Below are 23,657 nucleotides of genomic sequence, written 5' to 3' on the forward strand. Positions count from 1 at the left end.
TCTATAAGATGCAAGAAGAGAGAATATAAAAATGTAATGAACACAGAAAATAAAGGTGCACACTAAAAAAAAAACGATATGATTAAGACTGAGAAATAAAAAAAAAAACTTTCTCTGCAGTCAAAAGAAAAAGAAAAGTGGTAAAAAACAAATTTCTTTCATTACATTTAAACAATATTCAGCAGCAATGTACATTAAAAAAAATGCTTTTTATATAAATTCTATTAATGCAAATTATCTCTTGTCACATCTCTAAAATATCAAATTGGTGCTTGTTCTACATTCTTTTGGTTTTTTCCTCTTCCCATTCTCACTTTGAGAAGTAGATTAGACAATCAAAAAATAAATGATTTATTGCCCAGAATCAAAAGAAAAAATATATGTATATAGAATAAAGAGGTGTAAAAAAAATAGAGAGACTACTAACTGGCCGAGTGGACAGGCATTTGCATATGGTTTGGATCGACGCCCTGCATCAATGCACTGTTGAGTTTACTGAAATAGCTGCTCAATGTGTCTCCAATAAGCGACGCAATTTTTTCTCTATCCGTCTGCAAAAGAAGTTTTAAAAAAACAACCTTTAAATTTCCCCTTATTAATTTTATCACCTTCTGAGTTAGGACCCTGATGAAGGTCCCCGTTGAGTGTCGAAGGCTTTGAAAGTGATCTAGTATCCAAGTTTTACTAAAAATTTACTTCTTCTAATTGCGCTTTATTTTATAAATCTTTATTTAAACGTTCATTCGTGATGAATAGAAGTTTTTTATTATTATTAGAACAAAACAGACAACATACCTCGTGAATAAATCCTAAATGTACTAATTCTTCCGAAAGATGCGTCGCTGAATCATCTTGAGAGACTTGGCATGTTAGTTGTCTATTCATTTTATCATCCATCCGGAGTAGTATTGTCATCTGAAAACACTGCACATTAAAATGTATAAATATCATTTTTTTAGTTCATTAAGCGATATAATGGTTGTTACAATATAATGTAAAAGAGAACATCTATGTGGTGTGCATTATGTAAATATAAGAAAATTTTCAGTGTCTTCAATGCTCCCCAATTGATTTTTTTTTATTAAAGAATTTATTTTTTTCTCCACTAGCAAGGTCTTGGTTATGGCATGGTCATAAATAAAATCCCCTTCTGCAGTTCACTTCCTGCAGTTTAACTATATGGCAGCATTTTGCAATTTTGCAATTATACGAAAAATGTAGAAATGAAAAGATGTATGTTGAGTGAGTGGTGTTGTCAAAATTTGAGATTTAAAAAAAAATATGTTTATCGTTTATGGGTAGACAAATATTAATGAACTCACCATTAGATCACAGCTGTCTTCTCTTGGCTTCACACTACACATCATATTCACTACTTTCCTAGTTTCTACATCTACAGGTTCTGGCGTCACTGACTTCACAGACTCCGTTGGTTCTGGTGATATAGCTCTTGGTCGCGGTGGCGGAGGTTGCCGGGCCGGAAATGCAGTCAAAGGATAAATACCATATCTGTTGATGTGACGTAATAAATTTAAAAAAAAAAGAAAGATTAAAACAACTTATTAGATAGTTTCCCATCCTCATTTTGCACAATCAGTTTCTTTTCTTGTTGCTTCTTTCTCTCTTCCTCTCTCCAAAAACGAAAATTGCATGAATAAATTTGGTGAAAGCTTCATACCTCACATCTTCCACAAATTTTTCGAGCTTCTCAGCTGATGGCACATCAGCTAATCTCACTTCAACGGGATCATTAGCTCGAGGAATATCCGCAAGAATAATATCGGGTTTATACACTCTTTGCATTGCTTCGTCAATTATCGTTTCTGAGAAATTAGCTGCAAAAATATATAAATTATTAATTGTTTTTTTCTAACTTCTGAGCCTGTATGTTAAAAAAATCACAACTTTGTCTCCGTGATCACGTACTTTCGAGCCAAGATTTTCAGAGCAGAATATTTTTCTTTTAAAAAAGTTGATTTTGGGACTGACGATTTATTTGGCAGAAAAGAGATTCTTCAACAAAATGAAAAAGCTCTCTTTTATTAAATATGGAGAAAAAAGAAACTTATCAACACCAAATCAACGTCATTTCCCAATGATGGCGATCAATCAACTGACGAGAAAATTAAAAGATTATCACATCAATCCCCGTTTTTAGATTCCTTTGTACCCAGCTGAAGGAAATCAAGATGAAAATTACAAATGATTTTTTTTTCCTTTTGCTTTAATAAAAGGTAAACGGAAGGAATAATATAAAAATGTCACTGCAACTGACATTTTCTTCATTCCACATTTTTTGGAATAAATTAAGGTCATCAGATCAGAGAGACAATGATAGAAAAAAAGAATGTTTAATAAGGTACTAACGTGCTGTATCAACTAGACAATGCGCCGCTAATAGTTTAAGCGAATGAACTTCAAACAAAAGTGGATGAAATAATAATTCCCTAGCACTATCTCGTTCGGCGGGGTCTTTATTCAGGCACTTTAGGATGAAGTCCTTTTGTTGAGCATCATCGAGGCTTTCGATTGTTCGTGTAATCATTTCCTCAGTGACTAGTGTTCCGGAATCGCCGTTGCCTTGTATTTCCAAGCCGGCCATTTCCAATGCACACATACCAAATGAATAAATATCTATGGCAGGTGTCAGGGCAGCTATGAGATTAAAAAAAAAGGATATTATATACAATCATATAGTTGACCAAAACAACAAAACTAACATCACTGTTTTATTCGATTTTATTCCAAAACAAAAAAAAACAGTGCATTCAACCTCTATAAAAATATTTGTTTGACTTTGCCAAAGGGCGAAAGTTTAAGGTCAATATTTATGTTTTGTATTGTGGCTTTTTGGTTTTATATTCCCAGTATTTTTGTCTCTTGGATTTGGCTGACAAAAAAAGTTTTTTTTTATCAATGCGATAAATTCGCCGAATTGAAATACATTTTAATACAAAGTCCCATTCATGGGATTTATATAAAATTTACTATTTTGTGAGAAAAAAAAGAATAAATAAAATGAAAATTCTATGAACTTGAGCGTAAATGATTGAATACAATTTATCATCAAACTGAATTAGTAATTTCGCATCGTGTTTCTGTGTAATCCATTTCTATAGAATAACACTTGAATTGCAACACATCACACACAGAATGTGAGAGAAATTATTCACTTCCATGTGAATCACACACATTTTAAATTCTTATGTGTAATTAAGACACGGCGCCATAAAGTTACTGTGGCATTTATAAATTTTTGTGAATTAAATAACCAATAGAAAATGAAGAATCGCGAAAAGATCAAACGTACAAATGATACAAGATAAATTAGATAAATATAAAATATCACCTACCACCATATTCTGGTGCAATAAAGTGCATATTCTTCATATTATCCCTGCATGTCTTTACATGATGATGAATGGCATCGGGAGCTACACTACCAATCTTTACTAGACCATTGTGTTGAATAAATATTGTATCACAGGTAAGGTTGCCGTGTATAATTGGCGGCGAACAGGAATGCAAATAACTATAAATGAAAATAATTGGAAGAGAAAAAAGCCAAATTAAGTTATCTCACTATCAAATATGATTATTCATAATTAAAATTTGATGAACCTTAGAGCTGATAATATTTGTGTACACCACCGCCTCCACGCTTGCAGTGGTAGTTTCTTAACATTCCTCTTAGTCCGTTTTAGGAACTGTTTCAGTGACCCGGAGGACATGTACTCAGTTATAAATATTACCTGTGGAGACAACATACATCCAAGATTTCAGGATTAAGAGCATAGCAGCATTTAATACACCATTGCATTACACCGTATTGAGTTCTTTTCTTTTATTCGTGTAATGCAGATGACATTATCCATTCTTTTTCTTTATAATCAAAAAAGGAAATACTAATAAAATTCGTAGGATAACGCATATTTAATGCAAATTACTTTAATTTGTTAAATTGTGTCAATATGTACTTTAAAACAAAACCTCAAAATATTTGGAAAACTTTTATAAAATAAAATTCATATAATAGAGGTTCAATTAATGAACGAAATATTAATTAACCTAATTAAAATATTTAAATTTTATAAACAATTTACTCATTCTAAAGGAAAATCTCAAATATATCATTTGATTATGTTACTGTTATATTTTGTAGAGTTTAATTCTTAAAAATATTTAGCGTTTAAATTTCAGATTAAACGAAATTATTTTATCTATCAAAACTTTTTTTTTATCTTGAAAATTCGATATTTCTTTGCTTGCTCTCATTCAAAATCGAAAAATTATGCTGAAAATTCAGTAAAATGATTTTTTAAATGATAAAATTAAGTCTTTCTGTAAAAAAAAGTGTCGCTTTTTTCGAATTGTTTGAGAGATTTTATACATAATCCATCAATACGATTTTTAAAAGAATATTAAAAAAAATATTTTTTGAGAAAGAGTACCTACCCTAGGCTTATCGTTATGTGTATCGGTCCAATACCGATGAAACTTGACTATATTTGGATGTTCCAGTTGCGTTAAATTCTCGAAAACTTGTTGGATTTTTTCTTCTTGCAGCTTGAAATCCTTTCTTTCGGAAAATTGAACTTCGTTCCATACAACCTCGACACCCTCCTCTGTGTCCATTGCCAAGTGAGCACAGTCGATACCGGGAACATCTCTCTGTTCCACCTGGAAATGAATAATCAAACAAAAATGTTAACCTCCATTGAAAGCTTTTGTGAACATTTTAAGAGACTCATTCAATATTATATATGTAAGTAGTTTTGTTTCGCAGAATGTTCAAACACTCATTGTGGCGTCAGCTTAGAAGAATTTTTTTTTTGGGAGGAGTGCAACTCGCAAAAAGAAGAAAACATTGCAAACGAGTCAGAAACATTAAAGTTTTTATTGCAATCCCTGAAAACCCGGAAATATTTCACTGCGAAATGATCAAGCAGAAATAGTCGTTTGAGAGTGAGACGGATGGATTGGGAGGAGAACCGCTATGTGGGAAAATAAAAGAAAAAAAAATCTGCAAAAATAGTGAGTTGACTGTATTTTCAATTCATAGATAAACAACTTTTTTTTTCTTACGGTCTATCCTCCCAAAATATGCGTCGTTTTGTGGCTCAAAGACCTTGGTGTGTGGGTATTTGATTCATTCAAAAATACTAAATCACTACACTAATGAGAGTCGGCTTATAATAGTGATTATAAAATAGACCAAAAATAATACACAAAACATGATCCTGACTTTATTGTTTCGCTTTTAACGAATTTGTGACTTTTCATCTCTCCATTTTCACAACTAAATGGCGTATTTAATTTTGATAGATCAATTGCATGTTTACTTTCACTGTGAAATTATGAGGTTGAATTGAACATAATGTACCTTTTATTTTAAATGAATGGATTTTAAATGACACAGATAAAAATAAAAATTAACAACCTGGTAACACTGAATAATAATTCTTCCTTTCTTCTGTTACTAAACTGTTAGAGGCTTTAAATCACACGTGGACAGGACACACATGGGTTAATTTTTCTGTACCTACATCTTAAAATGTATGAAAAGTTGTACGTAAAAATTTCAACCTTATCAGTAGCAAAAATTCCACAAATATCTTTCTCAATGATTTTGTGTGTCAAGCACTGAAGCCACGCACACAAATATCTACCTGCTTCTAAGAAAATACATGCTGTATTATGTATATTTTTACTAATATCTCAATTTTGTGTGTATTGTTGATATTTTTACTACATTTGTACAAAAAAATAATTAAGAGATGCATTGTTGCGCAAATAAAACGAATATAGGGGAGACCGGGGTAAAAAAAGTCATTTTCGAATTTTCAAATGCCCATTTCTCCGAAGTTATTAATCGGAAAAATCGGAAAAAATTCTGATGGAAAGCCTTACCAACCTATAATTTTTGACAGTAATTTGGAGGTTGTGCGATCAGTACTTTAGGAGTTAATAAAGAAAATAAATTTTTGGCCCATTTCCCAAACTTTTGCGTATTGGGAAAAACGCGTTTTCCGATACTTTTCCCTTAGTAATTTTCCAATCTGATAATTTTTCTCACTACCTGGGTTAGTGCAGAAAACGTTGCCAAGGTGTATTTTTCATTAACTTTTAATGATTTTTCTGTACAATTATTTGAATCAAAACATACCCCTTGGGGTAGATCGGGTCAACCCATGTAAATCATATGGGAGTTCGAAATTTTCGACATATTTTCTATCCATTTGTTGCAAAATGGCGTGTTTGAGAAAATCGCAAAATTCTCTGTTTTAGTTGATAGAAAAGTGAAATTCCTTGTCGCGGATCAAAAGGTGAGAAGTTTAGCTATCAACTACTATCAATCTCTCAGGTGGAAAATCATTGGAAATGTCGGAAAATTCGACCGACTTTATTTAGCCAACTGGTGACTATATTTACCCGCCGCGTCTAAAAAAAGTCAGAAGCGGAAGGCTTTAGGAAAAGCTCGAAAACTCATATTTCCCGTGGAGATAGAGAAAAATGGTCTGAGACAAAGTTGTAGGCCAGGAAATTTCCTATAAGAATGACCTATCGAGGAAATTTTCTTGTCCTTGGGGAATCCTGCAGATAAGGATTTATGCAAATTGACTTTTTTTACCCCGGTCTCCCCTAATGTTTTTTTTTGTATATATACAAACAAAAACATGAAGGCTTATAAGTCTACAAATATCACATGAGACGTTCTGAGACGTAGTAAAACGAGTTCATTGGTGAATAGCTTCTAGGTAGATTTATATACTACTTACTTATACTTGTGTAGAATTATATTCATACAAAAACAATACGATTAAATGACGTAGAAAACAAACATGATTATGTTGATGAATTAATTGAAGGTAAAATTTTTTAAAAACATAATAAATAAGGGATGGTCACGTTATTTTGGAAACTCGGGGACTTTCAAGAGCGATTTTCAAGCCAATTTTGAAACCAAAAATTCGAAATTTGCTTGCAATCTTGTTAAATGACCAAATATTGATAAGAAAACAGTAATTTCGATTTAGAAAATAAATTTTTGTGCTCAAAAATATTATTTGAAATTCTCACATTTTGGCCATTTTGTTCCTGTAGAGTTTCCAAAATAACGTGACCATCCCTTAATTAATTATTTTGTTTTAATAAAAAAAATTAAAACAAGTTTCAATTACGCATAATCCAAGAGAAGTTTCCCTAAACATACAGCTTAGAGAGTATCAAAAATTCCATAATAAAATCTGTTTGTTTTCAACAATGAATAATAAAGATAAAAAACAATTTCTTAGATAATGGTAAGAATGTAGAATTTTCCAACAAAATGCAGAGATAATTTCAGTAAAGTACAATTATTTTGCAGAAAAGCGTTTAATGACGCACAAGAACAACACCCGAGGATGGAAAAGTAAGTAACCTATGTACATAAATGAGAGACAATAGCAACAAAGTAAGCAAATAATATTGCTTTCGGAATTATATTGTGCGGTTGTATTTTGAGAATAAAGTTTTTTGATAAAAATAGCATATTATGGTATGTAAGATGGGAAATAAATTGTCGCATTGTGAATTTTGGGGATAAAGAGACACATTCCTCTTAGGTCTGGTGCGTATAGACGGTTGTAAAGAAAATGTATTTACATTAAAGCAAATTAGTAGGTACTAATCTAACATTTTCCGCAATGTAATATTCTTTTATTGCAATTTAATTTTCAGTATAATTTTATAATAATACATGAGACAGTGTTAATTTTAGCACATTTTAGAACAAAATAAACTTCTACACGTTTTTACTTATGCTCATCTTTATCCTACTTGAGTTTTATGCATAATATGTAAATTGTTGTAGACTGATAATAATTTGGATGTTGATAGGGACAGGTGCGCGCGCGAATTGTTGGTTTGAAATTTTCATTTCAATGTAAGTTAGAACAGAAAATATATAAATCACTCATACAGCTAGAATACATATAAATAATCTGATTGAAATGACATGACATTGAATTTTATTTAATAATATTATAGATAGCTTCTTTTCTACCTATATGTATGTATTCTATATATCGCAAAATTCTATTGGCAGAAACAGCTCAAAAACTTGAACTTAGAGCATATGAAAATTATTAAAATTAATTAAGATGCTAATTTCTAACTTGGCAACTAATGTTTTTCGTTGTTGTATTTTAGAACCACATGATGTCTTTTTTGACACATATCACGTACAATAAAGAAAATTGAATTTATTGCCTAGACAGTCATCTATAAGATCGTATATATATTAGATCGCTTTTTCATTAATATTACCCATCCTCAATTATTTTCCTTTTTGCTCACATTCAAACGTGATGTATATAATAGTTTAGAAAGTGCCATACTGAATAGAAGAAACAATAAAATACAATGAATTAATGTCTTTTTAAATTATTCACAGAGACAGAAAGGAGAAAAAGACAATAAAATACAGAGGTCAAGAGCACTTATTGTTTAAAATATATTTTTGCCACGTTGTTTAGCGAAATAGCCAAGTAGTAATGCACTAAAGTCACTTCATTGTTGTATTTTGCGAAGTTTAGTTTCATAATTCTAATAACCACAGAAAGTCTATAAATAGAAAACAAAATATACCTACAATATTGCATTCAAAATTATTGCAAAATATTATTGTTATAATGTGAATGTGAATATAATTAAATAAATAGAAACATTCGAGAATGAAAGTGACATCGGTGAATGATAGAAAATATCATGAAAACCAATAAAATGTGTAGAAAGGTGTAATTCAAAATTATTATACATACAAAGATCATTTGGAGCAATTTATACTTAACAATATGACATATAAAGACATTTATTTGTTGCAATAATTTTCACATGTTCAAATTGCATTAAATAAACATAAAATCCAATTTACTTTAATCATTTTCACACATCTTTTAGTGTGTTTTCTTTGGGACACTAAATTGAATCGGAACATATTTAATTAATTGTATATAGAGCAATTAAATGATTATTCATCATTATACATATAGTACATAATGTGTAAAATGTGCAATGAGACTTGAGATGTACATATTTCGTGAATAGCAGAACTTGCATTACTTTATGTACAGTAGTGGAAATTTAATTAAAGACACCTCATTCGTCAATTAAGAGAAACGTTGAGTTAATTTTGAAATTAAAAGCGAACTTTTCACTAAAGATTTTTGAGAATACAAAGCAATTGGGGTGACTGACAATGATTCCCAAATTTAATTTGTGAGCTATAAAATTATTAGAATGCACATGCCACTAACTATTTTACCGCGACTGTAAAGTGTATCCCATGCTTAATCAAAAACTCGTGCCAAAATATCCAATTATAAAACATTTTTAATAGAATGGCGCCTTAACATGAAATATGTAGTGCTATATATAATGTACACAGAAACATTCATGCATTTTGTGCAAATTATCCAAGTTTCCTTACATATCAAAAATTAGTTTAGTAGCCACAATTAAAGAATACAAAGCATTTTTCTCTTTCAAAAATTAAAAAAAAGAGAGAAAGAGAAAAAAATTGCATCTGTGTTATGAGGGCACTTTAGTGGTTTTTCTTTACGCTGATGACAGACTATGGTTCATAAAATTACTTTTATATTTTTACACTTTGAATTTCAATGTGATGGCATTTTCTGGCGAAAAAAAAAGATAAGAGAAAATATGTGAGACTTTGAGCTGTTACGTCGTTTTGCCTTCATGTAAAATTTGCTGGTGATATTTTGTTTCCTCAATTTCCCAACAAAATTCTTTCACAACCAAGAAAAAAAATTATACAAGGAAGTTACTCGAACATTTTTATCCTCTAGACACACCACAACTCTCTTCATTTTAGTCTTTCATTATTCTTTCTCCTTCGTTCTTATGGTGCACAACATACCACACACTCGTTCTTAATAATAAACAAAACAACGAGTTTTCAGAAACAAACTTGTGCATGACGCTGATTTTGTCCTTCGTTTATTGCGTTACACACATTTTGGATTCTTGACAAAATCCACTCAATATATCATGATAAGAAAACACTTTTCATTCACAAGAAATAACCAAAGATCCCAATAATTCATGAAAAGATTTTTCTTTTTTTCCTAATTTAAATTTGAAGTATAAAAAGGATATAACTCTTTGTGTTAAAAAAAAAAACGCGAAATCCTTATTTCTTTTAAATTAATCTCATAGCCATTAGGATTAAATCTCGCTTGAAATTGAAAATTTTACGAAAGGTTTCTCTTTTTTTTTTTTCTTCTTTCATTTTACAAGACAAAAAAGGAAATCACATAATGATAGCTGAGTAAGTAAGATTGCTTGTCTCGCGTGTTAATCACACCAATTTGGAAACCAATAAAGAGTAGTTTTCTTGCAGTTGCTAAAAATAGCTTTGTATATATAGTTGGTATAGGTAGGAAAATATATAATAGTATACATGTGTTGTGAATAAAAAACGTTCATTGAACTTTCATTTACCTGATTTTTGATCGAAGGTTAATTTTTCTGTTATATCTTTTTTGAAATTAATTAAGGAGTTCTCAGCAACATCAAGATTTATTGATAAAATACAGAAAAGAATTATTCGTAAGAAAAAAGAATTCACGTGTTCAGTGTACTTGTTTAAATAAGAACACTACACCCTAACGAAGAAATGAATAGAATGAGTGTATCAATAGCCTTAATTTCTATAGATTTATTGATCTTACCTGAAATCCTTAATTTCTTAATGCTAAACCTAATGAAGTTTTTATTAGGTCAATCTCGCAACCATAGTTGAGATAAGATTTCTTTTTATTAATTTCTAAACTCAAACACTCAAGTGTTAGTCTGTGTTTTTTTCATAATTAACAGATTAGATAGCATAAAAATTTAATTTACACTTCTCGATTCTATTTTTGGACACACAATTTTTATTCTTGAATCATTTTTACTTGATACTACCGTTGTCGAGTGTACGTGTTGTCAATTAACACTCAAACTGATCACATTTGTTGAGGGAAATTACCGAAAAATTTCACAATTATTAACACTCATTGACAGTAAGATTAGGGAGTTGATACACTTTTTCCGTATAAGTGTTATCATGTGGTTTCCATTCATATTTTTATCAAAACTTTCTGGGAAAATTATTATCAAAATAATATTCAAAGTGTAGCGCCTGTGTGTATCTATTATGCGGATGCACCTTTATTAATAGCTTTTGTTTTATATGGGAAAATTAAAATTCTAATTGCGTGCTGCAATATATATTTTGTTTGGGTAGATAATTCGTAGACTAATCGTAATTTTGCGATAAATTAAGTTCTAAAATGATTCTTGTTTATTTTTAAAACAGGAAATAAGTTGACTAACGTTTAATTTCTCTTAACTTTTTTGTTTTAATTTTACTGTAGATAAAAAAATTACTAGAATCGTAGTTTTAGTCTAACATAGGTTCAGATATAGAAAGAAAATTTACAATGAATGAATCCAAAAGTTTAGTGTTACGTATAACAATGAATACACTGGGATAAGTCATACAATATGGAATTTGGTGAATGAGAAAAATAGTTCAATTATCAAATGATGTGACTTCTATTGGGTGCCAAGGTCACTCATGATGATGATGATGTGTCTAACAACTTGATACTCATTCAGACAATGTTGCCTTAAAATGTTTTATTTGTCACAATTATTTTGTTAATCTGAATAATTTCGTCAATTGCACCTCAACACTTTAGGATTGTGTTTTATACGCGTAAAGCTTCCTTTAACACTTGAGTCTGAATATTCAATCAAAATTGCAAAAAAGTCAAGAATATTCTTATAACTACTTAAAAGTCAGATACATTCTTTGCGACATAAGAAGTTTAATAGACTTTTAGAGGAAGGAAATTTTCAATCACTTGACAGGAAATTGAATGCAAAAAACCGCATTTGAGCTACAGATCCTTTATACATATATGTAGGTATTAACATCTATATATAAACGAGAGATAATATACATAGAATATTTCTTGATTTAATTCTAAATGATATTGAATTGTTACATCAAAATGTCAACAAGTCACGCAAACTCTTCCATTTACAAAATCTTTTTCGTATTTTACTGTCTGTCTCTCTCTCATCATGCTGTGAGCGGAAAAGGCATCTACATAATATATATTTATACATAGAATACTTTGTTGTAAAAAAAATTGTCAACTAAATAAAAGTCAAGTAACTGTTTCGGCATGGTGCGAATACAATTTTTACAAAAAAATGTATTCAACTTGTCTGTCTTCACCGAAAGTTTTACTTTTTGAATATTTATCATCTGATTAATAACAATTTATGTCCCATTTAAAAAAAAAGAATGTAGGTATTGAGAAAAAGTTAATTTTCTTTTTTAGAATATTTTTGCAGTTTTCGTTATTTTACATGAGTTTCGTAAAATCAGTGAGCATAGTAAAAGTTAGGATATGATAAGTTTTAGCAAGTAATACCTATGTATTACATGTTATAGTTACAGGGAGCGAAATAACTTTATGGAAATATGTACAACATGTTGGAAATGTTGGAAAAAAAGAAGAGAAAATGTCAAGGTAAGCTACTTTTCACCTCTAATTGATCCTATGCCGAAAAAGAAAATCGCGAAACAGCCCATAGCAACACTGATAATGATTTCCATCATTCCATAGAAAGAGTATAGAATGAGGAACTATACAAAAAAAAACTATAGAAAACACATGGCAAGAGCGGTAAATCGCTATCACACTATGAATAGCAATGTCCGGTGAATTTAAATCTCATCACTATAATGGTAAATGATATTAGGTACAATTTATATGCAGGTGAAGAGAGCTCATTCACAAAAAAGGACAAATTGAGTGTGATACAGGTGAGTCACAAAACATTTTATTATATAAAAATGAATCTTTATATAGGTATGTAACTCACCGAAAATTTTCCATTAACCCATTCAACACACGCCAGTTTTTAAGAAGTTTTTTTTTTTAATAGGACCAGTTGAAGATATGGAATGAATTTCCAGAAAGATTTACACATTTAAAAAAAATATTATTTAGAAATCAATGAAAAAAATTCATTCAAATGAAATTCAAAGAAATTTGATGGAATGGGATTTTGGATGTCAAACAATCGGTTAAAGGAGAGACTCATCACGCAGGTCCAGTCCAAAAGAACTTTGAATGACTCACACAAGTTGAATACGCATTGCTTGAATATTTTAACCAATTTCATAAGTTATTTAAATGTTATTATAATTTCCAAAAAGTATGCGAATTCAATAACAGCTGCAGATAAGAAAATCTAGAAATTGTTGCAATTTACCAACTTTGTAAAGAAAGATTAAAAATAAACTAATTTAAGGAACACGTAAGGTGACAATTACCCTATTAAAAATTTTTACCTCTTCATTTTCTCACATTCAGTTTATGGTCTTGTCTAGATAGAATCAACAAAGTCATTTTATAGATTAATTCACTAATTAAGTATTGAACATATGACTTTACATCATGTGAATCGTCTGCACGCATATGTATAAATACATAGGCAAGCATTATATTGGCATCATGACTAATTGACACATTTATTGCTACTCGCGAACCAAATCTAATTAAATTATTCCAAATGCGAATTTTCCATGATCATCATATTTTTATGTCTCATAGTTAAATTAGAGATGTTATATATTGGCTTCTTCATACATATGCTACAACAATGGTATCAAGGGTATCAAGTAAATGACATAGTATGTATTGTTTTCCTTTTTTGTACCGTTTTCTCACTACATGAAACATTCACTAATATTTGGTGTTTTAATGTTTTTAAATCTTTAAAGACATCTCTAATTCTTGGTATTCTATATACCTACATATCTCATTTTATGAGCAATTGTTTCAGTTATGATACCTTGAAATACTAGGGGAGACCGGGGCTAATAAAGTCACTTAAGGGTTTGGAAAAAGCTTAAAATATCATATTTCCTAGCTAGATAGAACAAAATGATCTGAGAACGAGTTGTAGGGCAGTAAATTTCCTAAAGAAATGAGCTATACATTTCGCTTTATCTATTTGGGAAATATGATATTTTGAGCTTTTTCTAAACCCTTAAGTGACTTTTTTAACCCCGGTCTCCCCTATTGTGAATAATTGTTGCAAAATTTTGTAACAGGACTAATATTCCGTAATCTTAAGTGTTTGCATCAACATCACTTATTTTGTAATTGAGTAAAATGAGCTAATAGGCTTGAAATTGAATTTTTAGCATCCATAAGGCTACTCGAACAATACAATAATACTTGTTTATGCTGTAGATTCAACAGGCGACAAAAACAACAAAATGCATCTTTATTTTTACAATAAACCTGCCATCTTAGTATCGCTCGTAACCCCTTCGTACATACTGATATCATAAATCAGTAAGTTTTATATAAGAAAATTGTCAAGTGAATTATGCATATTCTCAATTAAATGCCTTTATCGTCTGTTGGCTCTCTCATATAAATAAATTATACAGACAAAACAGACAAAAAAGGAATATATAAACAGAAAAAGCAACACGAGTACGAGACGAAGCACATGACTTGGAAGAAAACTCATATATGGCAAAATGATACCAAATGTGCTTGAAGATTTAACTGAATTAGCTCTTTTTATCACACTCAACATTCTCATATTATCAATTTGATAAGTGTGATTTTATTTACAAACATGACTATCCCCGGACAAATGCAAATATACACCAAGCTCCAACATGTGCTTTTTAGCATCTACCCATTAACAGTTAGACTCCAAATGTATACATAATGTGCGATTTGGCAGTACTTATTCAAATATTTATGCAACTTACTATTGCAAAAAATATATAATTTAGCACATCAAAGTGAAAGACATGAATTCTATGGGATGCTTTCGAAGAAAAAGCCATATGATGGTATGTAGTTAGTTTTTTTAATTCATATAATTTATTTTAAAGTCATTTTGTTCCTTTTAGCTGTGATTCTTTCTTCAAAGAATTAGCTGTGATTCTTTCTTCAAAGAAGCACAGCTTCTGTGTACACTCAAAAATGCAAAGTCGTCAGATCGGGCTCAAACTCGGGATGAGCACGAATTAGGGTCCCTACATTCCAAAAAACGTATGCGCCAAAAATTGTTCCGTCCGTCCGTCCGTCCGTCCGTCCGTCCGGCCGGAGTATAAAGGTATATTGCGAGAGAACGGTAGTAGATAGAGACTTGCGGTCAACGGCAAAGTTTAAATATCGGGTGGAAGAAATCCGATTATGAGGTCAAATCCACTCCCCCACCCCCCCGTCCGCCATTTTGAATAACCTCAAAATTTTGTTTTCGCTATATCTCAGCCGCTATTATAGCTAGAGGGCTGAAATTTTGATATGTTGTAGGGGCCATCAAGGCCTTTCCAACGATATCTCATTTTCGAAAATCGGTCAAGCCGTTTAGTCAATATGGCCGCCACAATTTTTCATCGAAAATCGACCATAACTCGAGAACGGCTTGACCGATTTTGGTCAACTCAAGCTCAAATGAAAGATATTAACGAGCCCTACAACTGCTCGGAACATCACAAATTCAAAAAAAGACCGCAAGTGGCGCTAAAATCAAAAGCAAAATTTTCGATGAGTTTTCGATGAATATCTCGAGCACCGCTTTGTAGATTTGCTTCATATTTTGATATGTTATAGCTGACTATAATATCTTTCACCATGCCAAAAATGAAGAAAATCTATGTAGCCGTTCCGGAGATATCGCTTTTTAAAGTTTACGTGTCATATCTTGAGCTAGTTAAGTCCCGCGCCCCGCGAAGCGGGGCGTTTTATATATACATATACAAAAGTAAAGTGAAATATATGTATATAAATGCATAGATATATACATTATATATACATATAAAAATGCAAAGATAAATATATATAACTGCAAAGATAAAAATTAAATATAGCATGGATGGAACAGTATAAAGCGAAAGTACGGTAAGTAAAACTTACGGGCTGTGATTCTTTCTTTGTCAGTAAAATGTGAAAATGACTGAAAATTGAGGATTGGCAAATTTTGAGGAAGGCTTTCTCGCGTACTGAATCACAGCCAACGCCCACGATTAAGGCTTCTCACAAAATTTCTGCGCGTTGGCTGTGATTCAGTGCGCGAGAAAGCCTTCCTCAAAATTTGCCAATCCTCAATTTTCAGTCATTTTCACATTTTACTGACAAAGAAAGAATCACAGCCCGTAAGTTTTACTTACCGTACTTTCGCTTTATACTGTTCCATCCATGCTATATTTAATTTTTATCTTTGCAGTTATATATATTTATCTTTGCATTTTTATTTTTCAAGTTATCCTTTATATTGTATTTTTGTTACAACGTTATAAGGATAAAAAAAGAATAGCGCTATAATGGCACGGTTTAGTGCAATGAAATAGCATGGTGGATAAAAAGTTAATCTCTATTTGGAAGGTAGAGGGTGGCGATTTGTTTGACGGGAGCTTCGTGTGATCAACAATCATTATAATCACCAAGGAGTGGAGTGTTGATAGGCGACAACTTTATACATTATTTTGCAGCACTGTACTGCTTGCTGCTGATGTGTCCAACTTAAGTGGCTCCCATATGTCCGTGACCAGAAATGTGTGTATACTCCATGAGGAGAGAAGTTGCCAGTCGCCACTCGACGTGGAAATGAGTATCGTCTCTATACGGTCCAATGAACATAACGCCGGGAAAGTTAAGTATGTGTGCCTGTGCACATATATATATATAATTATTACTCATAATCATCCCACGTTATTTTGGTTTATATTTCACAGGTAGATATCATTTTTATGTACATACATGCATCGTTGAAATATATAAGGCTACCTATCAAAAAATGCATATTGGCGGTGTAGATGCTCTATAAAAAAAAAAACGACTACAAAAGAAAAGTTTAAGAGTTAAAAACTTTTGTTAATTATTCATTAACCTCTTCAATTTGAATGGTTTACTTCCTTTTTGAGAGGATTTTTTCGTAAGCAAATTTGAATTTTTTTCTTTCAAGTCTTTACCGTATACGTATAATTTATAACAATTGCACGATAAACCTACAAAAAAACACATGCTCCCCATACGTATTATGTACATTGCAAATATATAATTTGTTGTGAGAGTAAAGTTACACGTGTTGACGTGAAATTCAAAATGACTTCGCAGAACAAATCAATAGTTCAGGGCACATGGGAAATGTGCTAAATAAAGTTTGTTGATAAGCCTAGGTCAAATGCCGCAAAACGCACTTTCCTGGTATTTTTTTTCTCTTTAAATTATCTTGTATATTATTTATATAAATACACACGTACAGTGATAAATTACTCACAGTTTGAATCTGCTTATTTTTAGATTTAGTTATATTTACATACACGTGGAAACAAATGGAGTAAAAAATTTCTCAATTAAATTCCTCCAATTCCGCGATAGATATTCGTGAATGTTTTTTTTAATCTGCCTTTTCATATAAAGATGTCAATGTTCCGTGAGATTTTTCGCTTTTTGATTTCACGTTTTGTAGTGAGAGATTTTTTTTTCAAATTGTGGCTTCTTTGCTCAAAAGTCCCCCCAAGTGAAAATTTTGTATTATAATATTTTGTTTAAAAAAAAAAGCCATGAATAAAATAAAAACAAGCAAAAGTCACAATTTGTATACAAAAAATAATAATAATAAGTTAGTATGTGAGATGATTCAAGCATCTTTTAGTGGGATTTAGATTTAAATAAACAATGATAGACTACGTTGTATATATTGTCAAAGGAAGAAGTGACTAAATGCAAAAGTGATTCACATGGAAACAATGGGCTAAAAGATAATAAAAAAAAGGAACGATTTTATATGTATAGGAGTTCGTTTATGCCAATTTAGTCATCTCGCGCATGTATTCCTCCCGTCTGACTCCTACACACCACGCACAGTGCAAAACCATGGATTATTTTGAACTCCAGCCACTTGTTCTGAATAAATTAGCAATGCAATTAATATTGAATCTTCTCATGTATGCGATGTATATAAAAAAAAGTTGCAAACTCGCAAAGTTATCAACACTTTTTATGGAATACACATTATGGCTACTTAAAAGGTGTGTCTGATGTTGATCACCAGAGAGAAGATCAGAGAGCGCCAGACAAGAAAAAGTATATTGTGGTATAAGAAGAAGCAGTCATCTCTGATCTTTCTCTCTTTCCCATTTTCTCTTATAATTCCACTCAAACGCAAACACGATCCTATGATATGAAAAGAGTCTATTAATAGATACGGAATGAAGGGATTACTAAAACAGCGAATCTACGAGAAACATGAAAAGATATTGAGTCATCATCAGACATACTTAAGTATATATAAAGTTTAGCAGCATTGGAAGGTTAACCAGTTTTGGTTTTTTTTCGCTTTACATTCTCTGATCTGAAATGCTTTTTTTTCAAAGTGGAAAAAAATGTAGAATCTCTAGAAATGATGCTAATGCAAATCATGTCGTTAGTTTATTAACAGTTTGTTGTATCTATTTGAGAATATTCTCGATGGCACAATTTTTGCTAATTGGAATCTTAAGAAAAAAACTTTTCAAATTCGTTTTAAGATAAAAAGTCATAGCAAATTAATTTATTCAATACGTGCACTCAGAACTGATAATTGTGCAATGGTTATAAATTATATACATACATAATACATATTATGAGTGAAACATTTTAATAAATTTATCGAATAAAATTTCCTTTTATCTCAATTAAGTGGTAGGTTTTTCAGCAAAATGGATTAAATGGCATTTGGCCAAAATTAAATTACTTTTAGACATATTATGAACTATATACATACATATATTGGTTTTTTAATGCTACATAAAGGAATTGATGGCGGAATGTATGAAGGATGATCCTCTATCGCAGAACAATTTAAACCCATTCCATCTTGTAGAGGATCAAAAAACATTGAAGAATCGCGAGAGAAACTCCCCAAAATCCACTGGGATCACATCGAAAAGTGCAAATAAAAATTGCCAAAAAATTCAAATATTGCGACGCCATTCGACGTTTTTTTCCCTATAAAAAATGTTTCAAAAGTTTTCTGTAGACTTGTCGCTCATTTTCTGTAGAGTTTTTTCTAGTCAAAATAAATGTTTATTTTTTCGTTTCTGGAGTGATTTCTACATCTGAATCTGTGAAATCTTCTGCTCCTTGGAAGTCTGTGCATCTAATGATACTCTCAAAGCACTGAGAAAACAAACTAATTGCGAGTTTATTGCTGTGAATAATTTCATGAGACTTCCGGATGTCTTGACATTGCAGCCTCCTCGAGAGTGGATGCAACAAGGAGGAGGACATGGAATTTCTGTTCACTACCCATTGATTCAATTTCAATGTGCCGGAGCAAATCTTTCGCTTCCGGAAGTCCCAAATTCTACAGCAAAACCTCGTGGGCATTCTGCAGAAAAGAACTCTGAGAGGCAAAATGAGAGTTGAGAATCACTTTTGTCAGCTCCAGGAAGTCATTGCTCTTGGGAAAGATGTATGAGAAGACGGTGATGAAGATTTTGTGGACTTCCTCAGTGTTACAATCCGCGGAAGGAGACTTTCCGGAGGAATTCCAGAATAGCTTTGAGGGCAGTTAGTTCTGCGACTCTCAGAAATGTCTTCCGTGCTGGTCATGATTTGCTTGATGACTCCGTCGAATGTTTCCGGATACTGACTACTAAACTGATTTCTACATCTGAATCAGGTATATTGCGCTGGATGGGATTCAACTCGGTAAGATTTGCTTAAATTCTCACTGCCAAAAAGGCCCAAAAAAATGTAAAAATATTTGTTTTGATTTGCAAGGGGCTGGTTCTATCAACCTCCCTCAGCTTCATTTCGCTGTGGATCACTTGATTCAGATGTAGAAATCACTCCAGAAACGAAAAAATAAACATTTATTTTGACTAGAAAAAAACTCTACAGAAAATGAGCGACAAGTCTACAGAAAACTTTTGAAACATTTTTTATAGGGAAAAAAACGTCGAATGGCGTCGCAATATTTGAATTTTTTGGCAATTTTTATTTGCACTTTTCGATGTGATCCCAGTGGATTTTGGGGAGTTTCTCTCGCGATTCTTCAATGTTTTTTGATCCTCTACAAGATGGAATGGGTTAAAATTGTTCTGCGATAGAGGATCATCCTTCATACATTTCGCCATCAATTCCTTTTCTTCACAACCATCAAAATTCGCAGTTTAATTTAATAGATAGGTTATAATTGGTTCCTGAAAATTTATTTAAATAAATTTTGTTTACTACATAATAACCAGGTTCGCTAAACTAGTTACGGGATAAGACTTAAATCATATTAGTTAGCCAAGAATCAGTCCCAATGAATTCTTACAATTTTGGTTAGAGCTTTGAACTCTTATATGAAAATAATAATAATAGAACCCTACTCTTATTTTCCACGAACCCGTATTATGCTCACGTACCTTACTTCTGTCTGAAAATCCCCTTTTACGATATTATCTTCCAAGTATGTGCACAAATTATTAGAATTAAATTCTATTAATTCAACCGGCGCTTTGAAACTCTTATTGGCCATTTAACACACAAATTATCATTGTAATAATTACGTTTTGAAAAATAAAATCCATGGCTTTATATTTCATTGTAATTCATATGTACATATATTGATTTTTAGCACATACTACACCCCGAATATACCACAAAATCATGGCATGGAGCTGCCACGCGATTCAGAGTTGCAAATCTCTCTATGAACACAGTGAAACCAAATATTCTTGTATAGTGTTATTTTCATCAAAACAGTGAAAAATACATTGATACAAACGCTAAATTGCGCATCAATGAAGCTAATATTGAGACAAGAAAAAATATATAAGAAAAACAACCGTTATCTTGATATATTATTAGAACGTGTGTACAACTCACTAAGAATTTCCTACTCCATCATCAATTAGGCACATGGTGATAATTTTTGGAAAAAAATAAATAAATATAGGATGATGCACAAGTTAATAATGGTGCCAATTTAAAGGGGGAAAATTATCTTTCTATTTTATTTCTTTCTCTCTTTACACAATCAGATGATGGGGGAGTACATATATATACATTTTTTTTCTTAATAGGGGAGCTTGTAAAAGTGAGAAAGTATTTGGAAGGTAATCTTGACTTTGACCGTTGGCGCTAGTGCATTAAATTGTTGGGATTCTTCAAAGCGAAAGCTTATATGTATTTTTAGCCACCCACATTAAATTGAAATGAAAGAACCTTTATTTACGATTCTGAGTCTATTTCTTTTTATCTAGCCTGTACACCAGATACGAAAATATCCACATTTCTGTCTTACACTCTCTCTGTCTATTTCTCCTTCCTACATTGTGGTGTGTACATTGTACATATACCTTGAACTGAACTATCTAAAATTTTTGCCAATTAATGTTTTCTTTTTTAAACCCTTTTTTTGGTGGAAAGTTTTTGTGATTTTATTACGGATTGTAAACAATTTTTCCCAAAAGAAACAAAAAGTAACAGCTGATGGGAGTAAAAGTAATTTTTCGAAAAGATTTTTAGGGGATGCTGCTATTTTTTTCGGACAGCACTGTATGTTTTGAAGCTAAAACGTTCGCACATTCATAGATTAGAGATTTATTTAAACTGGCTCCTATACTAATCATCTCATCTATCCGTGGGTATTTCGAGGAAAGACAGAATGGGAGTGTGGTGGACGATGAGTGTGGATTTGCGGGGTAAGGGGGCAAAGAGACGCAGAAGCGTCACCGAATGAATGGATCATTTCACATTACCGAGTCGAGTCACACGCATTAATAATAAAATGTGTAAAGTGCAGATATAAAATAGTAAATATAGACACACTGGTGGTGGGTAAATAGGAAAAGCCTGCGAGGTACATTGTCTGTTTCAGCTGGCGCACTTGCACATAAGACTTTGCCATATTCCATTGGGAAGATGATTTTTGAGATAGACTCACCTCCTCTCGTCGCTTCAGCCATCTTCCACATGGACTTTCTTCTAAGATTTCGCTTTCATCTTCGGAATCTTCGCCACTCGGTGATTTCTGATGTTCTGGCTCGTTATTGCTGGATCTCGACGAACGACTGCCCGGCATGGCAAATTTATCACACAGAGTGGCAAAAGGCTGGAGAGATTTTGGGGGGTAAGGATTCTTTGCACCTTCTTCCTTTTACTTTCTTTGCCTTTTCTCTGATATCCCCTTGTGTGTAGTTGTTGCTTGTTGTTTTATTTTTTTTTGAGGAATATTCTGGTGTAATTAATCCCTTCCTGATCTTTCGTTCAACGGATGCACGACCACCTATTTTTTAAAACCAATTTTTTTCACTCTTATCATTGCACTCTGAACTTTCTGATTTAGATACATTTTATCTGGTACGCCGGAGAGATGAGGAAGAAAACAGCACACACACCAAACCAACACAGTCTCTCTTTCGTGACCTTCTTCTTCTTTGCCACCAGACGCTGAATGCGGGGGTGGGGATTTCCGCAAAATTAGATACTACTGCCCACTCACAGCCCTATTTGGGCTAAAGTGTGTAACAAGGGATGAAAATAGGTGTGGAAAACAGGGTGAAATTTTCCACACAAAACATATGCAATTTTGTTGACACAAATGTTAGGTTATGTCTTTCCGGACAATCTCGCATCGACTTTTCTCCCCTACGGAAGGGTGACTTTGAGAAAAAAAAACTCCAATTTATGAGAAAGTCTCCACATATGTGGGAGTTACATGGGACATCAATAAGCCCCTCAGGGGTGAATGAATGGGATAAAAAATGTGTGCAAAATGCAATTTGCGGAGGTGGTGCCTGCAACTGCTTTTGAATGAATCCGGAAGATGTCACAAGAGGACTTCTATTGTAGTACCCACACATCCGGATGTGAGGTATTGTTCAGAAGATATGAAAAAAGAGAATTCCCTCAAAATTCTTGGTTCTTTCAAATGAATTGAGTCAAAGTTCTTGGGCGTGTTGAAGGGGGGGCTTGCATTTGCACTTATTTGTGCGTATTGGTGTGCATTTTTTTCTTCCCCATCACTCTCGGTCGATCATCAATTTACCCAAGAAGAACTTTCAGACTTTTTCAGACATTTCACTTCCATTTGAAATACAATGTAATCCAATATCCGTCGTGAAATAACTCTCTCTAGTGAACACCGCAGACATTTATTTAGAGGTGGTTTGAAGAGTGGAAAATTTCTTTGCAATATTTTCCAACTTTTCCAAGGTTACCGGCTCACATCGATTTAACAGAAAAAACACATCACTGATCTTGTGGAGCGACTTGCTTTGAGAAATTGAACCTATCCGCACTAAACAAAAAACACAGTTTTTCACTAAATAATTTCACTATTCTTCTTCCACGATAAATTCAGGAATACGCGACGACTGTCGTCCGAAAGTTGCGCTACTGTCAAATGAGCAGCTCCCCAGCAAATAATCTCCCGTGGAAATGGTCATAAGCTTCCACGGACATTTTATGTTTCGCAAAACATTTCTCATGTTTCACGCAATCATAGGAGCAATGTTTCATTTATGTATCAATAAAAGCTAAAAAAGCTGCAAAAAAGTTTTTATTTTTAAGATTTTTAAT

General features: G+C 32.2%; 1 protein-coding gene across 3 annotated transcripts in view; it reads right to left on the reverse strand.

Moving 5' to 3' along the window:
- LOC129785830 (nuclear receptor-binding protein homolog) overlaps positions 1-23,487 on the reverse strand; it is a 28,638-nt gene extending 5,151 nt beyond the window's left edge. Inside the window, exons 1-10 of one of the 3 annotated variants that reach the window (XM_055820463.1) lie at positions 23,125-23,487; positions 22,021-22,362; positions 4,456-4,680; positions 3,622-3,752; positions 3,354-3,532; positions 2,368-2,655; positions 1,679-1,835; positions 1,323-1,509; positions 796-924; positions 428-551 (exon numbers count right to left, since the gene is read on the reverse strand). In XM_055820463.1, coding sequence (XP_055676438.1) covers positions 428-551; positions 796-924; positions 1,323-1,509; positions 1,679-1,835; positions 2,368-2,655; positions 3,354-3,532; positions 3,622-3,752; positions 4,456-4,680; positions 22,021-22,158 — 1,558 coding nt within the window. In that variant the 5' untranslated portion in view covers positions 22,159-22,362; positions 23,125-23,487. Of the gene's footprint in view, positions 1-141; positions 552-795; positions 925-1,322; positions 1,510-1,678; positions 1,836-2,367; positions 2,656-3,353; positions 3,533-3,621; positions 3,753-4,455; positions 4,681-22,020; positions 22,363-23,124 lie in introns of those variants that run through there. The other 2 variants (XM_055820464.1, XM_055820465.1) reach the window with 2 other exon arrangements.
- Positions 23,488-23,657: the final 170 nt, after the last annotated feature.

Source organism: Lutzomyia longipalpis, chromosome 1 (genome assembly GCF_024334085.1).
Source record: "Lutzomyia longipalpis isolate SR_M1_2022 chromosome 1, ASM2433408v1".
NCBI classification, from domain to species: Eukaryota; Metazoa; Arthropoda; class Insecta; order Diptera; family Psychodidae; genus Lutzomyia; species Lutzomyia longipalpis.